The 27,807-nt window shown below is 39.7% G+C and overlaps 1 protein-coding gene across 7 annotated transcripts in view; it reads left to right on the forward strand.

The window, feature by feature from the left end:
* cfap221 (cilia and flagella associated protein 221) overlaps positions 1-27,807 on the forward strand; it is a 254,455-nt gene that overhangs the window by 60,560 nt on the left and 166,088 nt on the right. For 6 of the 7 annotated variants that reach the window (XM_059966334.1, XM_059966331.1, XM_059966329.1 and 3 more), the window contains one exon: positions 25,717-25,884. In XM_059966334.1, the coding sequence (XP_059822317.1) occupies positions 25,749-25,884 (136 nt within the window). In that variant the 5' untranslated portion in view covers positions 25,717-25,748. Of the gene's footprint in view, positions 1-18,759; positions 18,781-25,716; positions 25,885-27,807 lie in introns of those variants that run through there. The other variant, XM_059966333.1, reaches the window with a different exon arrangement.

Consider the following 27,807-nt stretch of genomic DNA (forward strand, 5'->3'; position numbering starts at 1 on the left):
TCGGATACTCAGACCACATCTCTGTTAATGCTAATCCCAGCATACAGACCGCTCGTCAGGCGCTCCAGTCCAGTTTAGAAGCAGGTGTAAACCTGGCCAGCAGGAGACATCTCTGCTCTTCAAGACTGCTTTGGGCACACAGACTGGCACATGTTCAGGGAGGCTGCATCTGATGGTGACTCTACCAGCTTAGAGGAGTACATGGTATCAGTGACTAGCTACATCAGCAAGTGCATTGATGATGTTACTCTGTCCAAGACCATCACTATACGTGCCAACCAGAAGCCATGGATGACCGCAGAGGTGCGTGCACTGCTGAGATCCTGCGACTCCACCTTCAGAGCAGGTGACAAGGCAGCTTTAACAACAGCAAGGGCCAAACTGTCCCGAGCCATCAGAGGGGCAAAGCGTGCACATGCCCAGCTAATCCACAGTTACTTCCAGGACAGTGGCGACACGCGGCGCATGTGGAAGGGCATCCAGGACATCACCAATTACAAGAAAAGATCACCTGACTGTGCAGGTGATGCCTCCCTCCCAAATGCGCTGAATTACTTCTATGCCTGATTTGAGGCGGAAGATGACGTGGTGGTGAGGAAGTCCATCCCTCCTGCGAATGACCAGGTGCTGTGTCTCTCCGTGGCCGACGTGAGAAGAACCCTGTGCAGGGTCAACCCATGGAAGGCTGCTGGACCAGACAACATCCCTGGTAGAGTACTCAGAGGATGTGCAGACCAGCTAGCAGATGTTCTCACTGACAGCTTCAACATCTCCCTGAGCAGTGCCACCATTCCAATGTGCTTCAAAGCCGCCACCATCGTCCCCGTGCTGAAGAAGTCTTCAGTGTCCTGCCTAAATGACTACCGTCCCGTTGCACTTACATCCATCATCATGAAGTGTTTCGAGAGGCTCGTCATGAGGCACATCAAGACCCTGCTGCCCCCCTCACTGGACCCCCTGCAGTTTGCGTACCGTCCCAACCGCTCAACAGATGATGCCATTGCCACCACCCTCCACCTGGCCCTAACCCACCTGGACAAAAAAGACACATATGTTCGGATGCTGTTCATAGACTTTAGTTCAGCATTCAACACAATCATCCCTCAGAAACTGATTGGAAAGCTGAGCCTACTGGGCCTGAACAACTCCCTCTGCAACTGGATCCTAGACTTCCTGACTGGGAGACCTCAGTCAGTCCGGATGGAGAGCAGCATCTCCAACACCATCACACTGAGCACAGGGGCCCTCCAGGGTTGTGTGCTCAGTCCACTGCTGTTCACTCTGCTGACCCACGACTGTGCTGCAACACACAGTTCGAACCACATCATCAAGTTCACCAATGACACGACCGTGGTGGGTCTCATCAGCAAGAACGACAAGTCAGCTTACAGAGAGGAGGTGCACCAGCTAATGGACTGGTGCAGAGCCAACAACCTGTCTCTGAATGAGAACAAAACAAAAGAGATGGTTGTTGACTTCAGGAGGGCACGGAGCGACCACTCCCCGCTGAACATCGACAGCTCTTCGGTAGAGATCGTAAGGAGCACCAAATTTCTTGGTGTCCACCTGACGGAGAATCTCACCTGGTCCCTCAACACCAGCTCCATAGCAAAGAAAGCCCAGCAGCGTCTCTACTTTTTGCGAAGGCTGAGGAAAGTCCATCTCCCACCCCCCCATCCTCATCACATTCTACAGGGGTTGTATTGAGAGTGTCCTGAGCAACTGCATCACTGCCTGGTTCGGAAATTGTACCATCATGGATCACAAGACCCTGCAGCGGGTAGTGAGGTCAGCTGAGAAGATCATCGAGGTCTGTCTTCCCGCCATCACGGACATTTACACTACACGCTGCATCTGCAAAGGAAACAGCATTATGAAGGACCCCATTCACCCCTCATACAATCTCTTCTCCCTCCTGCCGTCTGGGAAAAGGCTCCGAAGCATTCGGGCTCTTACGACCAGACTATATAACAGTTTCTTCCCCCAAGCTATCCAACTCCTCAGTACCCGAAGCCTGGACTGACACCTTGCCCTACTGTCCTGTTTATTATTTATTGTAATGCCTGCACTGTTTTTGTGCACTTTATGCAGTCCAGTGTAGGTCTGTAGTCTACTGTAGCTTTCTCTGTTTTTTTTTATTACGTAGTTCAGTCTAGTTTTTTGTACTGTGTCATGTAAACCATGGTCCTGAAAAACATTGTCTCATTTTTACTATGCACTATTCCAGCAGTTATGGTCGAAGTGACAATAAAAGTTGACTTGACTTGATATTAAATAAATAAAGAATAACTATCAGGTACATGAGATGAAAATTCCTTGAAAGTGAGTGCATAGATTGTGGGAACATTTCAATGATTGGGCAAGTCAAGTTGAGTGAAGTTATTCCCTTTGGTTCAAATGCCTGAAGGTTGAGGGGTAATAACTGTTCCTGAACCTAGTGGTGTGAGTTTTAAGACTCCTGTGCCTTCTTCCTGATGACAGCAGTGAAAAGAAAGCATGGCCTGGATGGTTCGGGTCCCTAATGATAATGCTGCTTTCTTACAACAGCATTTCAAACAGAGGTGCTCAGTAGTGGGGAGGGATTTACCCATGATGGACTGGACTGAGTTGTAACCACTATGATGAGGACTAGCTCGTGGACCTCTGATTTCCTTTTACTGAAGTCAATAATCAGCTCCTTGGTCTTGCTGACGTTGAGTAAGAGGTTGTTGTAATGGCAACACTTAGCCAGATTTTCACATTTTGCAGAGCAGAATTTTGTTAAAAATGGTTGACCCTAGGACACTGCTCAAAGTGCAGTATGATATAGGGGCAGTATGAAGACCTTTTATCTGAATGCACACTACATTCATAAAAGGTCAATAGATAGATTTTAAATTCCTATCAAAGATATCATTGGAAAATCAAGATAATCCATCTGTGGTATCAAATTCAAAGTAAGTACTTCGAATGGTGCAGGTTAGTTGGAGTCCAGAAAACTGATAACATTTTAAAACCAACAAACGATGATTACCAAAAAAGAGGGAGAAAATAGATTATGAAGTAATTAGCAAGAAATGTGGAAATGGGCAAAACGACTATATAAATAGGAAGAAAATAACTAATATAAATTTTAATCCCTCAGAGAATCAAAATCAAAAACAGATTTAATATCACTGGCACATCGTGAAATTTGTTAACTTAGTGGCAGCAGTACAATGTAATACATGATAAATATAGAAAATTACTGTGAATTGCAGTAAGTATATATATATATATGTGTATGTTAACTAGTTAAATTAATTAAGTAGTGCAGAAACAAATAAAAAAAGTAGTGAGGTCGTGTTCATTGGTTCAATGTCGATTTGGATGGAATAGAGGAAGAAGCTGTTTCTGAATCACTGAGTGTGTACCTCCTTTCTGATGATAACAATGAGATGAGGGCATGTCCTAGGTGGTTGGGGTCCTTGATGATGAATGCACTTTTTTGAGGCACTGCTCCTTGAAGATGTCTTAGATACTATGGAGGCTAGTACCCATGGTTAAGCTGACTAATGTTACAGTTCTCTAGCTTACTGCGATCCTCTGCAGTAGCCGCCGCACCCCCTCCCCATACCAGGTGGTAACGTAGCCAGTTAGAATGCTCTTCACGATACATCTATAGAAACTTCTGAGTGTTTTAGGTGACAAACCAAATCTCCTCAAACTCCTAATGAAATTTAGCAGCTGTCTTGCCTTCTTTATAGCTGTATCAATATGTTGGGACCAGGTTAGATCCTCAGAGATATTAACACCCAGGAACTTGAAATTGCTCACTCTCTTCACGTCTGATGGCTCTTTGAGGATTGGTGTGTGTTCCCTCGTCTTACCCTTTTGAAGTTCACGATCAGAATTCAAAATCAGGTTTATTATCACTGGCATTTGTTGTGAAATTTGTTAACTTAGCTCTTTGGTCTTACTGACGTTAAGTGCAAGGTTTTTGCTGTGACACCTTTCAACTAGCTGGTATATCTTGCACCTGTATGCCCTCTCATCACCATCTGAAATTCTGCCAACAAGGGTTGTATCATCAGTAAGTTTATAGCCGGCATTTGAGCTATAAACCTAGCCACACAGTCATGGGTGTATAACCTTAGAGCGGTGGGCTAAGCATGTATCTCTGAGGTGTGCCAGTATTGACTGTCAATACTGATGTATTACCAATCTGCAAAGATTGTGGTCTTCCGCTGAGGATCCCAGTTTCAGAGAGAGATACAGAGGCCCAGGTTCTGTAGCTATTTGTCAGGACTGTAAGCATGTGGTGTTGAACTCTGATCTATAGTCAATAAACACCATCCTGACATTGGTATTTGTATTGTCCTCGTGATCCAAGGCTGCGTGGAGAGCCATTGAAATCGCGTCTGCTTTAGATCTATTATGGTGATAGACAAATAGCAGTGGGTCCAGCATCTGAACATGTGGGATTTGAAAATAGGAAATCTGTACTCATGATAAAAAGCACATACAGCGGAAACTGAGAGGGGAGAATGAAAAAAAAATTAACTATCACTTAGGAAAAGGTACTAGGCATTCTTGATGTGACTAAATTCTAACAAGTCCCCTGGTTATATACTGGTTAGTACCTTAAATCTTGTTGATATTTTCACCAAATATAAGTGGTGATTAGCAGCAAGTATCCGGGTAAAGAGTGTGAATAAAGATAGTTATTGTATTTAAATGGAGAAGGTGGATGATAGGGAACAGCACAACAATTTGAGGAGGTAGAACTCTGAGGAAACTTGGTCAAGTTTTAATTTCTTAATTATCTATTATCTATTGTATTTCTTTAAATATCTTGAGTTCATGTATTAAACACCCTATCTCAAATGCATGGCTTAAAAACATCTAGTAGAACAGAAAGTTTTGTGACAAGAGATGTAGAATTCTAAGTGCACCGTGTGGATTATGAAAGTCCCAAAGGGTGTAGAAACTTACTGTCTGATTAAATCCCTTAATATGTGTGCTATGCAAGTATGCACTATGAATGAGAAAATCTAGATGACATTATGAATTCTGTCTTCAACACATACACCGTCCTGGCATAGATTGTTATTGAATTTTTTCCATCTCTTGTTCAACAAGGTAAAATTCCACAACTGATGCTGAGGTTTTGAAAGAAATTTTAAATGTCTTCCAGCCATTGAAGAGGCACTAGATGACTGGAGGAACTGAAGCCATCAATTCCATTATCCAAATCATTGACAAATAATGTGAAATGTAGCGGTCCCAGTACTGACCCTTGAGAAACACCACTAGTCACCGACAGCCAACCAGAAAAGGCTTCTTTTATTCCCACTTGCTGCCTCCTGCCTGTCAGTATCCATGCCAGTATCTTTTCTGTAACACCATAGGATTTTATCTTAGTAAGCAGCCTTCTGAAAATCAAAGTAAATGACATTCACTGCCTCTCCTTTGTCTACCCTGATTGTTACTTCATCGAAGAACCCTTTAACGGATATGTCAATTGTTCATGCTGAGCCAGGTTGCAATGTTTGCTGCATTTCATCTGAGCTAAACAAATGGATCTGGAGTACAAATGTTTGCACCTTGCTCCTAATATCACTGATGTACTAAATATACTGGACGGTGCCATTTAAAACACAACTCCAGACACAGTGAATTTAGTACCAATAGGCTGAAATTCTGTTTTACTGTTACATACTGCTTTTTAATTTCATTTTTCTCAGCATGGTTATTGTGTGATTTCTATCCTTTTGATTTAATTCAAATATTTTGATTTGAGTTATTGAACTTCCTTTGTATAGCATATTCCAGTTTCCTAAATGAGATATAACTAGTAAGATTGGCAATAATTGCTCATCCCTAGTTGTCTTAATTGATAATAAAAATGAAGAAAGAATGAAATATATCATATTTCATATATGTCAAATATGCTTGACTTGAAGATGCAGAGATGAGTAGAGTGTTCTGGACCTTGATCTTCCTAGTTGCAGAGGTTATGCCTTCAGTATGGCATGATATATATATAGGAGTTAAAAAATAAATCTGTTGATTTTTTAAAAAGAAGTTTATATATCTTGAAAAGTACCAAAGTCATGTTTATGTTATGTATAAATCTGGGTTGACCTTGGATGTTGCGTCCTGGAGTCTAGGTACGCAAAGCCAGGACAGTACAATTTGAAGAACAAGTTGTAGCCCATATAGCAAGCTGCTTTCTCCTTGCAGCTGATGAACCCAAAGGAACCCAAAAGAACCCAAAGAAAAGATTGGGGAAGAGGAGGCTGGCTCACAAATAGAGAAAGCTTGTAGACAGTGCGAGAGGGAGGATTGACAGGAGATAGAGAAGGGATATGCTCAGACTGAAGGTTTGAGATGCATCTACTTGAACGCAAGGAGTGTTGTGAACAAAGCGGATGAGCTTAGTGCGTGGTTCAGTACTTGGACATATGATGTGGTGGTCATTATAGAAACTTGGATGGTTCAGGGACAGGAATGGTTACTTCAAGTGTTTCAGAAAGGACGGGAAGGGAGGCAAAAGAGGTGGGGGCATAGCACTGTTGATCAGAGAATGTCACGACTGCAGAAAAGGTGGACATCATGGAGGGATTGTCTATGGAGTCTCTGTGGGTGGAGATTAGGAACAGGAAGGGGTCAGTAACTTTACTAGGTGTTTTTTATAGGCTTTACAATAGTAACAGAGATATCGAGGAGCAGATAGGGAAACAGATCCTGGAAAGGTGTAATAATAACAGAGGTGTCTTGATGGGAGATTTTAATTTCCCAAATATTGATTGGTATCTCCTTAGAGTAAGGGGTTTAGATGGGGTGGAGTTTGTTAGGTGTGTTCAGGAAGGTTTTTTCTTTTTTTTATATATATATATTTTTATTCAGTTTTTAAGATAATTACATAGAATGAATAGAATAAATGAGTATAATATCAGCCCTCGCCCCTCCCCTTACCCTTCCCCCCCTTAACATCCCTATCTGAAAAAAAAAAGAAAAAAAGAGAAAAAGGAAGAAGAAAGAAAGAAAGAGTGTCTGGATATCGGAAGATCCCCACATGCTCCATGGAATTCAAAATAACTTTAATATATATATTTATTTCTTTCCCCAAATGGCTAATAACTTTATCTTCAAAGGGCCTATATATTTAATCCTATCTTTTGTAAATAAGGATTCCAAATTTTCAGAAATATATCATATTCATTTCTTAAATTATGTAATTTTTTCAAGTGGAATGCAGCAAAAAATTTCATTATTCCAACAGTCCATAGTTAAATACGAATCCGATTTCCAAGTAACTGCAATAGCCTTTTTGGCTACTGCCAATGCAATTTTTATAAATTTTTTCTGATATTTGTTCAATTTAAGTTTCGGTTTTATCCCTTCAATATCACCTAGTAAAAATAATATTGGGTTATGTGGAAGTTTTATTCCAATGATTTGTTCCAATAAAACTCTTAAATTTATCCAAAAAGGTTGAATTTTAAAACAAGACCAAGTAGAATGTAAAAAAGTACCAATTTCTTGATTACATCGAAAACATTGATCAGATAAATTTGGGTTTAATCTATTTATTTTTTGTGGTGTAATATATAATTGATGTAAAAATTGTATTGTACTAATCTAAGTCGGACATTTATTGTATTTGTCATACTGTCAAGGCATAGTCTTGACCAACTTACTTAATCAATTTTAATGTTCAAATCAGTTTCCCATTTTTGTCTCGACTTATGAATTCCTTGACACAAGGAAGGTTTCTTGACACAATATGTAGATAAGCCTATAAGAGGAGAGGCTGTACTTGATTTCGTATTGGGAAATGAACCTGGTCAGGGGCCAGATCTCTCAGTGGGAGAGCATTTTGGAGATAGTGATCGAAATTCTATCTCCTTTACAATAGCATTGGAGAGAGATAAGAACAGACAAATTAGAAAAGTGTTTAATTGGAGTAAGGGGAATTATGAGGCTATTAGGCAGGAAATTGGAAGCTTAAATTAAAAACAGATGTTCTCAGGAAAAAGTATGGAAGAAATGTAGCAAATGTTCAGCGGATCTTTGTGTGGAGTTCTGCATAGGTACATTCAGTGAGACATGGAAGTTATGGTAGGGTACAGGAACCGTGGTGGTCAAAGGCTGTAGTAAATCTAGTCAAGAAGAAAAGAAAAGCTTACAAAAGGTTCAGAGAGCTAGGTAATGTTAGAGATCTAGAATATTATAAGGCTAATGGGAAGGAGCTTAAGAAGGAAATTAGGAGAGCCAGAAGGAGCCATGAGAAGGATTAAGGAACATCCCGAGGCATTCTACAAGTATGTGAAGAGCAAGAGAATAAGACGTGAAAGAATAGTGTGACAATGGGAAAGTATGTATGGAACCGAAGGAAATAACAGAGGTACTTAATGAATACTTTACTTCAGTCTTCACTATGGAAAAGGATATTGGTGATTGTAGTGATGACTTGTAGCAGACTGACAAGCTTGAGCATGTAGATATTAAGAAAGAGGATGTGCTGGAGCTTTTGGAAAGCATCGAGTTGGATAAGTCACTGGGACTGGATGAGATGTACCCCAGGCTATGAGATGTGGGAGGCGAGGGAGGAGATTGCTGAGCCTCTGGCGATGATCTTTGCATCATCAATGGGGACAGGAGAGGTTCAGGAGGATTAGAGGGTTGCAGGTGTTGTTCCTTTATTCAAGAAAGGGAGTAGAGATCGCCCAGGAAATTATAGATCAATGAGTCTACCTCAGTGGTTGGTAAAATGATGGGGAAGATCCTGAGAGGCAGAATTTATGAATTTATGAATATTTGGAGAGGTTTCGTATGATTAGGGGTAGTCAGCATATCTTTGTCAAGGGCAGGTATTGCCTTACAAGGCTGATTGAATTTATTGAGGATGTGACTAAACATTGATGAAGGTAGACAGTAGATGTAGTGTAGCAAGGCATTTGATAAGGTAGCCCATGCAAGGCTTCTTGAGAACATGAGGCATGGGATCCAAGGGGACATTGCTTTGTGGATCCAGAACTGGCTTGCCCAAAGAAGGAAAAGAGTGGTTGTAGACAGGTCATAGTGTGCCAGTGGTGTGCCTCAGGGATCTGTTCTGGGACCCTTACTCTTCATGATTTTTATAAATGACCTAGATGAGGAAGTGAAGGGATGGGTTAGTAAGTTTGCTGATGACACAAAGGTTGGAGGTGTTGTGGATAGTGTGGAGGACTGTCAGAGGTTACTGCAGGACATTGTTAGGATGCAAAACTTGGCTGAGAAGTGGCAAATGGAGTTCAACCCAGATAAGTGTGAGGTTTCGTATGATTAGGGGTAGTCAGCATATCTTTGTCAAGGGCAGGTATTGCCTTACAAGGCTGATTGAATTTATTGAGGATGTGACTAAACATTGATGAAGGTAGACAGTAGATGTAGTGTAGCAAGGCAAGGCAATTTGATAGGTCAAATATGGCAGTATATAGTATTATTAGTAAGACTCTTGGCAGTGTGGAGGATCAGAGGGATCTTGGAGTCTGAGTCCATAGGATGCTCAAAGCAGCTAAGCAGGTTGACTCTGTGGTTAAGGAGGCATATGGTGTATTGGCCTTCATCAATCGTGGAATTGAATTTAGGAGCTGAGAGGTATTGTTGCAGCTATATAGGACCCTGGTCAGACCCCTCTTGGAGTACTGTGTTCTGTTTGGGTTACAATCAACAATAGACAATAGGTGCAGGAGTAGGCCATTTGGCCCTTCGAGCCAGCACCACCATTCAATGTGATCATGGCTGATCATCCACAATCAGTACCCTGTTCCTGCCCTCTCCCTGTATCCCTTGACTCCACTATCTTTCAGAGCTCTATCTAAGTCTTTCTTGAAAGCATCCAGAGAATTGGCCTCCACTGCCTTCTGAGGCAGAGTATTCCATAGATCCATAACTCTCTGAGTGAAAAAGTTTTTCCTGAACCCCGTTCTAAATGGCCTACCCCTTATTCTTAAACTGTATCACCTCACTACAGGAAGGATGTGGACATAGAAGGGGTGCAGAGAAGATTTACAAGGATGTTGCCTGGATTGGGGAGCATGCCTTATGAGAATAGGTTGAGTGCACTTTGCCTTTTCTCCTTGGAGTGACAGAGGACGAGAGGTGACCTGATAGAGGTGAATAAGGTGATAAGAAGCATTCATCTTGTGGATAGTCAGAGGCTTTTTCCCAGGGCTGAAATGGCTACCACAAAAGGACAGAGGTTTAAGGTGCTGGGGAGTTGGCACAGAGGAGATGTCAGGGGTAAGTTTTTTACGCAGAGAGTGGTGAGTGCGTGGACTGGGCTGTTGGCAACAGTGGTGGAGGCAGATACGATAGGGTCTTTTAGGAGACATTTGGACAGGTACATGGAGCTTAGAAAAATAGAGGGCTATAGGTAAGCCTAGTAATTTCTAAGGTAGGGACATGTTCAGCACAACTTTGTGGGCTGAAGGACTTGTATTGTGCTGTAGGTTTTCTATGAGTGGCAGATACTGATGTAGTTTGGCACCAGCAGTGTTGCTGAAGTTGCCAGTCAGAATTGAACTCAACGTAGAACTACCTTGTGGACTTCAGCTCTGGATTTTTCCCTTGGCATTTACTTCCAAAGCCCTCCCCATGAATGGGCATAGCCACAAGGCAGTGGAGGTTTGAGATCAGAGCTTTCCTTCTCCAAGATGAGCTGCCAACCACGGCTGATGAACCCCATCTGCCCAAAGTGTTTGGTTTTAAGGCAATGGTAACCCACCTTTGCTCCTTCTCCTGTCACTAGCAACAGTTTCTTCAGGCTTAGTAGTTAAGCCACATGTGAAGGACAGAAGCTGGGCTTGGTTGTCAAAGGCCATTTGAGGTGCACGCCGGGGGGACCATTTAATCGATAGTGGGGGCTTACCCCCGTGACTAGCTTTGGCTATAACAACCTTCAAGAACCATACATGCATACTCCAAAGAAATTAATGTATTGCAAATAGAGTCATAGAGAGATAGAAGACAGAAACAGGCCTTTCAGCTCACTAGGTCCACAACAAGCAGCAGGTACCATTTTCTTTTTACACTTCTCCTACCTTAACCCATTTTATTGTTTCTACAGTTCCATAAATTTCCCCTATATTCTACCACCCATCTACACACGAGGGTCTCTTTACAATGGCTAATTAACCTATCAACTTGTATGTTTTGGGGAATAGGAGAAAGCCAGAGCACCAAACAGAAACCCAGCAAGTTACAGGGACAATGTGCCAATTTCACTCCATGTCAGAATTGCACCTGGTCCACTGAAAAAATAAAATGTTTACTATATGTTTTAAATGTATCAGTCCCGTGCCTTTCCCGCCAGTTGATTTAGTGTGGGCAATTAGTAAACCTGAATCATCAAGGAAGTTTAGCTCAAAGTTAACCGGTGTGTAATAAATGGTCAATCAATAGATTGCCCGATATTATTCTACGTTAGAACTCACTGACTTCAGTGTGAATATGAAATAAATCCATTGTTCAAAAAGTTGGATAGAGCAAGACAATTGCATGATGACTCCAGAAAGAAAAAAATTCAGTTAATTTGTATATAAGTTACGAATCTAACCTCCCAGGTTGATTATGGCACTTGGAATAAGTATATTAATCCTGATCTGTAGCAATAATTATTATTTTAAATATGTCTGAAGGTGGTAAATATGTTGAATATACCACATAATTCTATATAGCTGATTAGAATTTTGTTATTAAAACAGTGTCCTTCTTAAAAGTATCTTTTAGGGCTCTGTGATGAACATTACTTCTAGTTCAGAATTCATAATTTGTAGAAAATTATGTATTTGTAAAATCGAAGAATTGAGTGCACAAGGTTAATAACTGTAAAAGCATTTAACGTGTAGATAGAGGAAGTAATCTATTTACTAACATAATCTTATCAAGGTAGTTTGAAAATCCTGTCAATACAATTTCTTTTTTTAAACCATCAAGCCAATGTTGTTTTGCAGTCCATTTTAAAATGATAATAGATGAATGAGTTTAATATACATTTAACTTAAAAATTCAAATCAATTTGTTTGTAGTTTTGGCACCTTCCAGTTCAATATTTTCTATGTATTTACATATTGAAATGCATTTAAAAAGTAAGTTAAAATGAATATTGCTGAGAAGCCTTCTGTAAAGATCCTTTACAAAGTTGAAAGAAGTTAAAGGGATCAGAATCAGGTTTAATATCACTGGCATATGTCGTGAAATTTGTTGTTATGCTGCAGTAGTACATTGCAATACTTAATAATAAAAACTATGAATTACAGTAAGAAGGAAATAAGATGTGGTGAGATAGTGTTCATGAGATCAAAGTCCAATCAGAACAATGATGAGAGGAGAAAAAGCTGTTCCTGAATTTTTGAATGTGTTCCTTCAGGCTTCTGTACTCCCCCCTGATGGTAGCAATGAGAAGAGGGCATGTCCTGGATAATAGGGGTCCTTAATGATGGATGCCGCCTTTTTGAAGCATCACTCCTGGATGTTGGGGAGGCTAGTAGCCATGATGGAGCTGATTGAGTTTACAGCTTTCTGCAGTTTATTTTGATCCTATGCAGTGCCCCACCCCAACTGTATGACATGGTGATGCAGTCAATTAGAGTGCTCTCCATGGCACATCTGTAGAAATTTGCAAGTGTCTTTGGTGACATATCAAATCTGATCAAACTCCGAATGAAATATATCTGCTCTCATGCCCTTTTTGTAATTGCATCGATAGATCGGGCCCAGAATAGATCCTCAAAAATGTTGACACCCAGGAACTTGAAATTACTCACCCTTTCCACTTCTGATCCCTCTATGAGGACTGCTATGTGTTCTCTCATCTTACCCTTTCTGAAGTCTACAATCAATTCTTTGGCGTTACTGACGTTGAGGGTAAGAATGTTGCTGCAACACCACTCAACTAGCTGATAGATCTTGCTCCTGTATGCCTCCTCATTACTGTCTGAAATTCTGCTAACAATTATTGTGTCATCAGCAAATCTATCAGCAGCATTTGAGCTCTGCCTAGCCACACAGTCATGGGTGTAGAATGAATAGAGCAGTGCGCTAAGCACACATTCTTGAGGTGTGCCAGTGTTGATTAACAGCAAGGTGGAGATATTATTTCTGATTCGCATAGTCTGTGGCCTTCCAATGAGGAAGTCGGGGATCCAGTTGGAGAGGGAGGTACAGAGGTTCTGTAGGAATTATGGTTTGATCAGCTCTGTAGGAATGATGGTGTTAAACACTGAACTGTAGTTAATAAGCAGCAGCATGACATAAGTATTAGTATTGTCCAGGTGACCCAAGGCTGCATGAAGAGCCAATGAGATCGGATCCACTGCAGACCTATTGTGGCGATAGGCATATTGCAGTGGGTCCACATCCTTGTTTAGGCAGAAGTTGGTTCTCGCCATCACCAACCTCTCAAAGCACTTCATCACCGTAGATGTGAACGCTACTGCACAATGATCATTATGGTAGCTCACCCTCCACTTTTTTTGGGCACTGGTATTATTGTTGCCCTTTTGAACGGGTGGGAACATCTGACTGTAGCAATGAGAAGTTGAAAATGACTTTGAACTAGTTGGTGGCACAGGTTTTCGGTGCTTAACAGATACCCCATTGAGGCCTGTCACCTTGCGAGCATACACCCTCTTGAAAGGTGATCTGATGTCAGCTTCTGAGGCAGAGATCACAGGGTCACTAGGTGCTGCAGGGATCCTCATAGTTGTAGTTTTATTGTCCCTTTCAACGTGAGCTTAAAAGGCATTGAGCTCTTCTGGGAGTGAAGTGTCACTGCCATTCATAATATTAGGTTTTGCTTTGTTGGAAGTAATGGGCTGCAAAACCTGCCAGAGTTGACATGCATCTGATTCTGCCTCTAACATTGGTCAGAATTGTTCTTTTACTCTTGAGGTAGCCCTTCACAAGTTTTACCTGGCCTCTCTGTAGAGAAGTACTACATCAGTATAATATTTTGTTTGATTCTTATTTATGTCCATTTAATAAACAAGAGAAAATCTGCAGATACTGGAAATCTGAGCAACACACACAAAATACTGGAGGAACTCAGCAGGCCAGTCAGCATCAATGGAAAAAAAGTACAGTTGATGTTTCGGGCTGAAACCCTTCAGGACTGGAGAAAAAAAGCTGAGGAGTAAATTTAAAAGGTGGGGGGAGGGGAGAGAGAACCACCAAGTGATAGGTGAAATTTGGAGGGGGAGGGATGAAGTAAAGAGCTGAGAAGTTGATTGGTGAAAGAGACAGAAGGCCATGGAAGAAAGAAGAAGAGGGAAAGGAGCACCAGAAGGAGAGATGAGGTGAGAGAGAGAAATGAGGATGGGAAATGGAGGGGGGGGGGGCATTGCCAGGAGCTTGAGAAATCAATGTTCATGCCATCAGGTTCGAGACTACCTAAACGGAATACAAGGTGTTGTTCGCCAACCTAAGTGTGGCCTTATCATGGCAGTGGAGGAGGCCATGGATAGACATATTGGAATGGGAATGGAAAGTGGAATTAAAATGGGTGGCCACTGGGAGATCCCGCTTGTTCTGGCAGACAGAGCATAGCTGCTTGGCGAAGCAGTCTCCCAATCTTCCTCTAGAAATGAATACCAACATTACATTCACCCTCTTCACAACCAACTCAACCTGGAGGTTAACCTTTAGGGCATCTTGCACAAGGACTCTCAAGTCCCTTTGCATCTCTGCATTTTGAGATTTCTCCCCATCTAAATAATAACCTGTTTGTTTCTTCCACCAAAGAGCATGACCATACACGTTCCAATATTGTATTTCATTTGTCACTTCTTTGCCCATTCCCTGAAACTATCTAATTCTCTCTGCAGGCTCTCTGTTTCCTAATGCTACCCGCTCCTCCACCTATCTTTGTATCATCAGCAAATTTAGCCTCAAACCCATTTAATACCGTAGTCCAAATCATCGACAGACTTCGTAAAAAGCAGCAGTGCTAACACCGACCTCTGTGGAACTCCACTGGTAGCCGGCAGCCTGCCAGAATAGGATCCCTTTATTCCCACCCTCTGTTTTCTGTCAACCAGCCAGTGCTCCACCCACGCGAGTAACTTATAACCATATAACAATTACAGCACGGAAACAGGCCATCTTGGACCTTCTAGTCCATGCCGAACGCTTACTCTCAGCTGGTCCCACTGGCCCGCACTCATCCCATAACCCTCCATTCCTTTCCTGTCCATATACCTATCCAATTTTACTTGAAATAACAATACTGAACCTGCCTCTACTACTTCTATTGGAAGCTTGATCCACATAGGTACCACTCTCTGAGTAAAGAAATTCCCCCTCGTGTTACCCTTAAAGTTTTGCCCCCTAATTCTCAATTCATGTCCTCTTGTTTGAATCTCCCCTATGCTCAATGGAAAAAGCCTATCAACATCAACTCGATCTATCCCCCTCATTATTTTAAATACCTCTATCAAGTCCCCCCTCAACCTTCAATGCTCCAAAAAATAAGGACCTAACTTGTTCAACCTTTCCCTGTAACTTAGGTGCTAAAACCCAGGTAACATTCTAGTAAATCTTCTCTGTACTCTCTTTATTTTGTCGACATCTTTCCTATAATTCGGTGACCAGAACTGTGCACAATACTCCAAATTCGGCCTTACCAATGCCTTATACAATTTTAACATTACATCCCAACTCCTATAGTCAATGCTGTGATTTATAAAGGCCAGCATACCAAAAGTTTTCTTCACCACCCTATCCACGTGATATTCCACCTTCAGGGAACTATGCACCATTATTCCTCGATCACTCTGTTCTACTGCATTCTTCAATGCCCTACCATTTACCATGTATGTCCTATTTTGATTAGTCCTACCAAAGTGTAGCACCTCACACTTACAGCATTAAACTCCATCTGCCATCATTCAGCCCACTCTTCTAACTGGCCTAAATCTCTCTGCAAGCTTTGAAAACCTACTTCATTATCCACAACACCACCTACCTTAGTATCATCTGCATACTTACTAATCCAATTTACCACCCCATCATCCAGATCATTAATGTAAATGACAAACAACATTGGACCCAGTACAGATCCCTAAAGCACACCACTAGTTACCAGCCTCCGCCTGACAAACAGTTATCCACCACTACTCTCTGGCATCTCCCATCCAGCCACTGTTGAATCCATTTTACTACTTCAATATTAAATCCGTGTAGAATGTTGTCAAAGGCCTTACTGAAGTCCATATAGACAACATCAACTGCTTTACCCTCATCAACTTTCCTCGTAACCTCTTCAAAAAGTTCAATAAGATTTGTCAAACATGACCTTCCACACACAAATCCATGCTGACTGTTCCTAATCAGACCCTGTCTATCCAGATAATTATATATACCATCTCTAAGAATACCTTCTATTAATTTACCCACCACTGACGTCAAACTGACAGGCCTATAATTGCTAGGTTTACTCTTAGAATCCTTTTTAAACAATGGAAACACATAAGCAATATGCCAATCCTCTGGCACCATCCCCGTTTCTAATGACATTTGAAATATTTCTGTCAGAGCCCCTGCTATTTCTACACTAACCTCCTTCAAGGTCCTAGGGAATGTCCTGTCAGGACCCGGAGATTTATCCACTTTTATATTCCTTAAAAGTGCCAGTAGTTCCTCCTCTTTAATCGTCATAGTTTCCATAACTTCCTTACTTGTTTCCCTTACCTTACACAATTCAATATCATCCTTCTCCTTAGTGAATACTGAAAAAAAGAATTTGTTTAAGATCTCCTCCATCTCTTTTGGCTCCTCATATAGCTGTCCATTCTGATTCTCTAAGAGACCAATTTTATCCCTCACTATCCTTTTGCTATTAATATCACTGTAGAAACCCTTTGGATTTATTTTCACCTTACTTGCCAAAGCAACCTCATATCTTCTTTTAGCTTTTCTAATTTCTTTCTTAAGATTCTTTTTGCATTCTTTATATTTCTCGAGCACCTCATTTACTCCATGCTGCCAATATTTTTTTTTTCTTTTCTCTGTGTTGTTTTTTTTACGTAGTTCAGTCTAGTTTTTGTAATGTGTCATGTAACACCATGGTCCTGAAAAACATTGTCTCACTTTTACAATGTACTGTACTGTATTCATTTACTCCATGCTGCCTATATTTATTGTAGATATCTCTCTTTTTCCTAACCAAGTTTCCAATATCCCTTGAAAACCATGGCTCTCTCAAACTTTTAACCTTTCCTTTCAACCTAACAGGAAAATAAAGATTCTGTACCCTCAAAATTTCACCTTTAAATAACCTCCATTTCTCTATTACATCCTTCCCATAAAACAAATTGTACCAATCCACACCTTCTAAATCCTTTCACATCTCCTCAAAGTTAGCCTTTCTCCAGTCAAAAATCTCAACCCTGGGTCCAGTCCTATCCTTCTCCATAATTATATTGAAATTAATGACATTGTGATCACTAGACCCGAAGTGCTCCCCAACACATACTTCCGTCACCTGACTTATTTCATTCCCTAACAGAAGATCCAACACTGCCCCTTCTCTAGTTGGTACCTCTATCTATTGCTGCAAAAAAACTATCCTGCACACATTTTACAAACTCCAAACCATCCATCCCTTTTACAGTATGGGCTTCCCAGTCTATCTTAAAAAATTAAAATCTCCCACAATCACAACCCTGTGCTTACTGCAAATATCTGCTATCTCCTTACAAAATTTGGTCTTCTAATTCTTGCTTCCCATTAGGTGGTCTATAATACACCCCTAAGTGTTACTACACATTTCCCATTCCTCAATTCATTTCAAACCTTCCCTGTAATTCTATGAGCTCTTATCTTGCACAGGTCCACCGTTGAATAGGCTGTCCATTGATCGCCTGGACATCACTTTTCCACAGTCAACCAATATCTTTTGACTCCATTGTAATTTAAATCTCTGTCAATCTCTGACAAATATACTCAATCGTTCTGCCTCTAAATCTGAAGCAGCAAATTTCAAAGATTCACTGTGAGAAGAAATTCCTCCTCATATCTATCTCAATAACCTGCTTTAGGAAACCATGTGCTCTGGTTTTAAATCCTTCCATAAGGGAAAACATTTTCTCAAGATCCACCCTGTTAATTCTCTTCAGAACCATGTAAAGTACATTAGATTACCTCTCATTGTTCTAAATTCCAACAAGTGTAGACCCCAACTGCTCAATCATTCTTACTATGTCAGCTTCTTCACCCCAGGAATCAAACTTATGAAGCTTCTGTAGACTACTTGATTAGGGATAGTCTGTATGGCTTTGTGTGTGGTAGACTGTGTTTAACCAAACTTATAAGTTTTTCAAGGAGGTTATTAGGAAAATTGATGAAGGAAAGGCAGTGGATGTTGTTTACATGGACTTTAGCAAGGTTTTTGACAAAGTCCAACATGAGGGGAGAGGAGGGGGGGGGGGGAACAAGAAGGTTCAGTCACATAGTTTCACAAGAGAAGCCAGATGTGGTTGTAGGTGCTTGTCTGTCTGTCTGGACCATTGCTACTTTATTGTTTCCTGTCAGAGTCTCCTTGTGTACAGACACTCCTGTGCCTTCATGAGCATACATGAATCTATGTACTGTATATTAGCCAGCTTATGTTTTTATTACATATTTATATTAATTGTGTTCTTTATTTTAATGTATTTTTTGTGCTGCATTGGATCTGGAGTAACAATTATTTCATTCTCCTTTACACTTGCTTACCAGAACAGTCTTGAATTTTGGACACCAGTTCTTAGTGGTGTGCTTCAAGGATTGATGGTGGGTCCACTGTTGTATGTCGTCTACTGTATATTAATGACCTGGATGATAATGTGATAAACTTGATCAGCAAATTTGTGGATGACATCAAGATTCGGAGCATAGTTCACAGCGAGGAAGGTTATCAAAGTTTGCAGTGGGATCTGGGCCAGCTCAAATTTATGGTTGATGAAATTTAATACAGACAAGTGTGAAATGTTGCGCTTTGGGAGGAATAACCAGGGTAGGACTTACAGAGTGTATGGTAGGGCATTGATGACTGATCAATGTGATAAAACAAAGTGATCTGGGAATACAGATCCATAATTTCTTGAAAGTGACATCATAGATAGAAAGGATCGTAAAGAGAGCTTTTGGCATATTGGCGTTCATAAATTAAAGTACTTAGTACAGGAGATGGTATGTTATGTTGAAGTTGTATATGATACTGGTGAGGCCTAAGTTTTGAGTGCAGTTCTGATTACCTACCTACAGGAAAGATATCAAGAAAATTGAGAGTATCGTGAAAATTTATAAGGATGTTGTCAGGACTTGAGGAACTGAATTATAGGGAAAGGTTGAACAGATTAGGACTTTTTTCCATGGCATATAACAGAATGAGAGGAATTATAAAATTATGAGGATAGGGTTAATGCATGCAGGCTTTTTTTTCACTGAGGTTGGGTGAGATGAGGACTAGAGAATATGGGTTAAGGGTGAATGCGAAGTATTGAGGTGGAACCTGAGGGGAAATCTCTTCACTCAGAGGGTGATGTGCATGTGGAATGAACTGCCAGCAGAAGTCGTGGATGCAGATGCAATTGTAACATTTAAGAGAAGCTTGGTTAAGAACATTGAGGGGAGGGATATGGAGGGCTATGGTCCAGATATGGGTCAATGTGACTAGGCAGAAAACCTGGCTGGCATGGACTAGATAGCCTGAAGGGCCTGTTTCTGTGCTGCAGTGCTTTATGACTATTTCTCCAGTATCTGTAATATGGAGTCCAAAATAAATATTGAACATTGGACTCAACCATGTGTATTCTTTATAATAATTCTTAAAATTTGGAAGTTGTAATCCTCCTAAATCAAATTTCCATGTCAATTTTTCCAACGATATTCTTGACATCTTACCTTTCCAGAGGAATTTCCTCACATATTTGTTTAACTCTTGAAAAAACTTCTGGGGTAATTGTATTGGTAATGATTGAAATAAATATTGTAATCTAGGGAATATATTCATTTTTATAGTATTTACTCTACCTACTAATGTTATTGGTAATGCCATCCATTTTTCAAGATCTTCCTGAATTTTTTTCAAAAGTGGTAAATAATTTAATTTGTATAAGTTTTTTATATCATTATCAACTCTTATACCTAAATATTTTATACCATTTGCTGGCCATCTAAATTGAGTTATTAATCGACATTGATTATAATCTCCTTTAGTAAGAGTTGGAAAAATTGACATGGAAATTTGATTTAGGAGGATTACAACTTCCAAATTTTAAGAATTATTATAAAGCAAATCAACTTAGATTTATTGCATCTTTTTTCGAGAAAGATAAACCGGTATGGATTAGAATAGAATTAGATAAAATAGGAGAAAACGTACCAGAAGATTTTATGTACAAATGGGAATCTAAATGGATACGGGAAAAGAAAGAATCTCCTATATTAAAACATTTGATTGATTTATGGAATAAGATAAATGTTGATGATGAGATAAAAAAATCTTTATTAGCAAAGAGATCTTTAATTCAAAATAGACTTATTCCTTTCACAATGGACAATCAACTTTTATATAATTGGATTCAAAATGGGATTAGATATATAGGGAATTGTTTTGAAGGAGGTATATTAATGTCATTTGATCAATTAAAGAATAAATATAAAATATCAAATAACACTTTATTTTGTTACTTTCAATTAAGGGCTTATTTAAGAGAAAAATTAGGTCAAACAATGTTATTGCGGAAATCTAATGAAATAGAAATTTTAATTCAAAAAGGAAATATTAAAAAATTTATATCTTGTATGTATAATTTGATTCAAAGACAGGCAATTAAACAAGGAGTCCATAAGTCAAGACAAAAATGGGAAAGTGATTTGAATATTAAAATTGAAGAAACAAATTGGTCAAGAGTATGTCTTGATAGTATGACAAATACAATAAATATTCGGTTAAGATTAGTGCAGTATAATTTTCTACATCAATTATATATTACACCACAAAAAATAAAAAAATTAAATCCAAATTTATCGGATCAGTGTTTCTGATGTAACCAGGAAACTGGTACTTTTTTACATTCAACATGGTCTTGCTCTAAAATTCAACCTTTTTGGACAAATTTAAGACTTTTACTGGAACAAATTACAGGAACACAATTTCCTCATAATCCAATATTACTTTTACTAGGTGATATTGAAGGGATAAAACCGAAACTCAAACTAAATAAGTATCAGAAAGAATTTATAAAAATTGCACTGGCAGTAGCCAAAAAAGCTATTGCAGTTACTTGGAAATCGGATACACATTTAAGTATAGACTCTTGGAAGAAAGAAATCTATGGCTGTATTCCATTAGAAAAAATTACTTATAATTTAAGAGATAAATATGAAACATTTCTGAAAGTTTGGAGCCCTTATTTACAAAAGACAGGATTAAATATATAGATGCTCTGAAGATGAAACAATTGGTTATTAGGGGAAAGAAATAAATATACATATTAAAGTTATTACGAATTCCATGGAGCATGTGGAGATCTTCCAACAACCAGGCATTCTTTCTTTCTTTCTTTCTTTTTTCTTTCTTTTTTTTCCTATAGGGCAGTCAGGGGGGAGGGGTTAAGGGGAGGGGGTAAGGGTTATATACATTGTTTTTTCATACTTCACTTTGTAACTACTTAAAAATGCAATAAAAAAAAGTTTTAAAAAAAACCATGTGTATTCTTACAAATCCAATTTTCAACTCACACAGTACTTGTGCATGGCCTGGAATCAGTCTTTTCCCGCATCAAAATTATGTCCAGCTCAATTTCAAGATATATATAGAGTATAATCATTTATTAATTTATCATCTGTGTTCTGGCACTAGCAGAAGCCACCAAATGTCTAATTGTTACAATCTCTGCTAACTAAGCTTGGCTGAAGAAAGCGATCATTTCTCATTCTTATAAACTTAAGAAAACGAAAGTGCACTTTGGTGAATTTCTCCTCATTTGACAAACCCACAGTTTGATGAAATGCTATGCCTCCCTTCAATAGCAAATGTATCTTTCTTAAGAAAAGGAGACCATATTTATATTCTGTACAATTTTCAAACATTAGTCTCACTTGCATAATAGAGCATCTTGACTCTATTACCCTTCTCAAATCCTCCTGTAATAAAGGTATGTACTGTTTTTGTTTATAATCACACATCATAGCTGCATGTTAACATTTAGTGAATGTATTTACAACGATATCCAGATCCCTCTGAGCTCTAACATATTACATTCTCTCACTGTATGAAAAGTCCCTGCGTTTCAACCTTTTCCTCTATGGAAGTGGATGAGCTCAGCAGTTTCCACATGGTATTCCAAAAACCAAGTCCTTATTGACTTAACTTCTCTATGTCCCTTGAAGTTTTTGTGCTTTCTCCCCATAACCTATATTGCCACTTAGCTTTGCAAGTCAATAAACTTGAATATATTACACTTGACTCCATCATCCAAATCATTGATAAAAATTTTGAACGGTATTAGTTCCTATTTTATGGTTTTCCAACCTAAAGATGATTCTTTTTTTTTTACTTTTTATCCATTAACAATTCCACTGTGTAGGTTAGAATGCACTAATTTGTTTAATCATCTTCATGAGTGGCACCTTTATACCATTTGAAAGATCTAATACACACATCAACTAGTTGCCTTTATTTATTCTGCTGGCATAACCTAACAAAGTTAGCAGAATTGTGAAAGATAGTTGGCTTTTCAATAATCTGTATTGACTCTGCCTAATCTTCATATTTTCTACGTTCCCAGTTATCATTTTCATCCTACTAGGATCTAGAGCTTTTCCTTACTCCGACACCACCCTGACTGCCTGAAGTTTCCTGTTCTCAAAGAGTGGGATTGCATTTTCTACCTTTCAATTTGAGAGAGCCTGTCTAGAATATTGGATGGTGACAAGCAGCCCATCCATTAATTCCATAACCACCTTTGTCAAAACTCTAGAATTGATCACTATCCTGCCTGATTAATTTCTCCAAGTGGCGTTAATTTATCCAATACTTCTTTGAGCTCTTCTTGACTCAAAACTTAATATTTTCCAGAGTATATCCACATTTGGACCTGCATAAGATTGTAAGAAATAAAACCATACAAAAGTAGATAGCAGCATAAGTAGTGAGAAGGATCAAAACAGTTTAAAGAGATATATTAATAGGCTAGGTAAGTGAGCAAAAGTTCTCTGAAAGAGTATAATGTGGAAAAATGTGAAGTTGGAACAAGGAACAAAAAGAGAAAATTTGCAAAAACATGTAGCACAAGGCAATTTGAAGGTTCTTTGCTATAAACACAGAAAGCTAACACATAGATTAATGAATGTTCACTGTTAGTTAAAGTGGTGGGAATACAAAAGTAAGGAAGTTGGGCCTCTTTGAGTTCAGGTGTAACCTATCCCCTTTGTACAGATCATACCTTCCCCAGAAGAGATCCCAATGATCCAGAAATCTGAAACACTGTTCCCTGCACCAATTGCTCAGCCATGCAGTCATCTGCCCAATTATCCTATTCTGAACCTCACTGGTGCGTGGCACAGGCAGCCATCCAGAGATTGTACCCTGGAGGTCCTGCTTTTCAGCTTTCTGCCTAGTTCCCTATATTCTCCCATTTCCTACCTATGTTGTTGGGACCCATATGTACCACAACTTCCAGCTGTTTACCTTTCTCCTTTAGAATGCTGAGGACCCAGTGTGAGACATCCGTGACACTGGCACCTGGGAGGCAAAATACCATCTGGGTGTCTTTATATGTCAATTGAATCTCCTGCCTCTCCCATAATTATAGAATCCTCTAACATTACCACACTCCTCTTCTCCCTGCTTCTCTTCTGAGCCACAGAGCTAGCTTCAATGCTAGAGACCTCACTGTGGATTCTCCCTATTAGCAACAAGCAGGGGCAAAACCCTAGAGGCATTGAGTTATACAGCAGAAATTGCAAATCTTTCAGCCCAATTCATCCACAGTGAACAAAATACCTATTTGAGCTTGTCCCTTTTTCCCGTGTCTGGCCCATATCCCTCTAAGTATTTCCAATTCATGTATCTGTTGAAAATGCCTTTTAAGCATTGTAATTATAATTAAATCCTTTTCTGAGTTTTGTCACTTTCAATAAGGTCTCATCCTTTTCTGAATTGCACATTGTTTGGGAATAATCTGGTGACTCTTTAATGCACTCTTTAGCAGTACATAATTTTTTGGGTACAGAAATTGTAATTTTTCACAGTATTTCAGATGGGTTCAAGAGTAGAGAGGTCATGTTGCAAGTCTACAAATCTCTGGTGAGGCCGCACTTAGAGTATTGTGTTCAATTCTGGTCACCTCGTTATAGGAAGGATGTGGCAGCTATGGAGAGGGTGCAGAGGAGATTTACCAGGATGTTGCCTGGTTTGGAGAACAAGTCATATGAAGCAAGTTTAGCAGAGCTGGGACTTTTCTCTTTGGAGTGTAGAAGAATGAGAGGGGACTTGATAGAGGTCCACAAGATTATGAGAGGCATAGATAGGGTAGATAGTCAGTACCTGTTTCCCAGGGCACCAATAGCAAACACCAGAGGGCATATGTACACAATTAAGGGAGGGAAGTTTAGGGGAGACATCAGGGGTAGGTTTTTTACACAGAGAGTTGTGAGAGCCTGGAATGTCTTGCCAGGGATGGTGGTGGAGGCTAAAACATTAGGGGTATTTAAGAGCCTCTTGGACAGGCACATGGATGAAAGAAAAATGGAGCGTTATGGGGTAGTGTGGGTTTAGTACTTTTTTTTAAGGATAATATGGGTCGGCACAACGTGGAGGGCTGAAGGGCCTGTACTGTGCAGTAGTGTTCTATGGTTCTATGGGTCTGTACAATTACAATAAAACTTTCTCACCTTCATATTCAACTCTTCTTGTAAAAAAGGCAAACATACCATTTGCTTTCTTAATTGTATGCTGCTACACCTGGTTGTTAGCCTTGAGGAGCTACAGCTGTTCAGTGACATCACTCTTGAGGCAATTATTCCTGCACATTTCAAAACATGTTAAAATTTAGCCTTATTTCTGTTGAGTGTATCTAAGTGTATGTATTTGCTGGTTATAGTTAATATTGTGAAGCATCATAATTCTTTCAAGTCAAGTGATATTTCATTACCCATACATTTTTTTTGAAAGATGTAAGTCCTACATGGAGCACTGGGGATTTTGATTAGTTTAATGTAAAGTTCACAAATGATATTCATGGCAAAGTACCACAATTTAGTACCTGATAGTACAAAGTACACAACAGAACAAAGTTATTTATTTTATGCAGCACTATTTGCAAAGCCCTTCTCAGAATTCCAAAAAGGAGCTTGAAATTGAGGTTAATGTACTTCTCATAAGTTTTTATTTTGGATTTCAAGCATTGGCAATTTTTGGATTTTTGTTTCTCTTTGCATGGCCTACAGTCTTATTGCAACACTGGGATACTTCCTTGGCTGTAGGTTTATGAGGCTTGGGCTTTGCTTTGTAAATGAGCTCCAAGATACACTTTATCTTGTATATACTATCCTTCACCTGCAAAACAAACAGGTTACAATACGTGGTTTCAATCTGTTTCAAACTGTGAAGAAAACTGCATTACATAATGCTAAATCTTTGTTTTAAAATGTTGAGCTGATATTATTTTAAACATGCTAAAGTCCTAATATACAATTATTTTCTTTTACATGTTTTAGATCAGAGCAAGCTGTTTAAATTCAGTGCCATCATGGAGGTGGAAAAGCACGCTGTCCAGCAGTTCAGCAACCATGGTCATGTCCTTACAAAGCAGGCAATTCTTCCTAATGACAGATTAGTGGAGGAACCCAAGCATGAAAATGTGCCAAATCATTTACTGGAAACAAGTAAGATAACTTGAGAAATAAGCAATGAAACCTCTAGCACATAGCAAATTCAAGAATGAAATTTTAATCCTATTCAAGAATACATAATTTTTTCTAATATGTGAATACGTTATTATGCTTTAATCAGTAAATGGATGTACTGTGTATAAAATAAACTTCCAATAAATCTATTTTTAAGAGCTAAAATACTTTGAATTCCCAAGGATGTTAGCTAGCAGCTAATTGAGCAAGATATGTCTGTTGAAGTTTTATTTATTAGGTATTTTAAATTAAAAATGTTTAATAAAGGGAAGAATATTATATGCATAAGAAATGTGAGTTTAGATCTATTTTATGTATGTTTTTTGTTAGAACTCAGTGGTTGGATCTGCCCATAGACAACAGCAAAAGGCTGGATCAATTTTTATGCTAAGGCTTAATGAATTATGAGACTTAAGAGCTATTAAATGATTCCCTGGTACAATAAGATGGACTCTGGACCTCAGTATGATCTTGCACCTTATTGTTTACATGCACTGCTCTTTCACTGTATCTGTTGCAATACATTGTTAGATTCTCCTGTCAGATTGTATGGGAGAGAGAGGATTAATAATTGATCAAACCTACAGGGAAGTAGTCACCCCGCAGTTGCAGGAGGTGAGTAGCTGGGTGACTGTCAGGAGAAATGGAAATTGGCAGTTACAGCAGAGCACCCCATGGCCATTCCCCTCAAAACTAAGTATACCGCTTTGGATACTTTTGTGGGGTTGACCTCCTGGGAACAGACAGGAGATTCTGTGGAGGTGAATGGGACACCCGGATGGTTGCCTCCCAGGTGCCAGGGACAGGGACGTCTCAGATCACGTCCACGACATTTTGGAGAGGGAGAGCAGCCAGATGTCTTGATACATACTAATACCAATGACATAGGTCCTGAAAAGAGAATTTAGAGAGCTAGTTAGAAAGCTAAGAAGCAGGACCTCCCAGGTAGTAATTTCTGCATTGCTGCCTGTGCCACACGCCAGTGAGGGTAGAAACAGGATGATTTGGCAGATAAATGCATGGCTGAGAAGCTTGTGTAGGGGGTAGGGCTTCAGGTCCTTAGATCATTGGGATCTCTTCTGGGGGAGGTATGACAGCTTGCACCTGAACCCGAGGGGAGCCAATATTCTTGTGGGCAGGTTTGTCAGAGCTTTGGGAAGGGCTTAAACTAATTTGGCAGGGTGGTGGGAACTGGAGTGAAGGGACTCAGGATAGGACGGATGGCAAGAAGTAAAGATAGCATGCAGTCAGATTGTCAGGAAGGGCAGGCAGGTGATGGGACTGAGTTGCAGCCAACAGGCTGAGTATCAAAGCATTAGGGATGCAGAATCAGAAAGGATAGCAGAAATGGTACTCAAAGTGTTATGTGTAACTGCGCGTAGTATAAGAAATAAAGTGGATGTTCTTGTTGCACTATTACAGATTGCCAGGTATGATGTTGTAGCCATCACTGAATTGTGGCTGAAGGATAGTGGTAGCTGGGAGCTGAATGTCCAAGGTTACATATTATATTGGAGGGATAGGAAGGTGGAGGCAGAGGAGGTGGTGTGGCTCTACTGGTAAAGAATGGCATCAAATCTGTAGAAAGATGTGACATAGGACTGGACGATGTTGAATCCTTGTAGACTGAGTTAGGAAACTGCAAGGGTAAAAGGATGTTGATGGCAGTTATATACAGGCCTCCCTATGGTGGCTGGGAGGTGTACCACAGGTTATAACAGGAAATAGAAAAGGCGTGTCAGAAGGGCAATGCTATGGTGGTCATGGGAGATTTTAATATGCAGATCGATTAGGAAAATCATGTTGGCAATGGATCTCAAGAGAGTGAGTTTCTTGAATGCCTAAGAGAAGGCTTTTTAGAGCCGTTTGTCATTGAGCCTACTGGGGGATCAGTTGTACAGG

The sequence above is a fragment of the Hypanus sabinus genome, chromosome 4, assembly GCF_030144855.1.
Source record: "Hypanus sabinus isolate sHypSab1 chromosome 4, sHypSab1.hap1, whole genome shotgun sequence".
Taxonomy (NCBI): domain Eukaryota; kingdom Metazoa; phylum Chordata; class Chondrichthyes; order Myliobatiformes; family Dasyatidae; genus Hypanus; species Hypanus sabinus.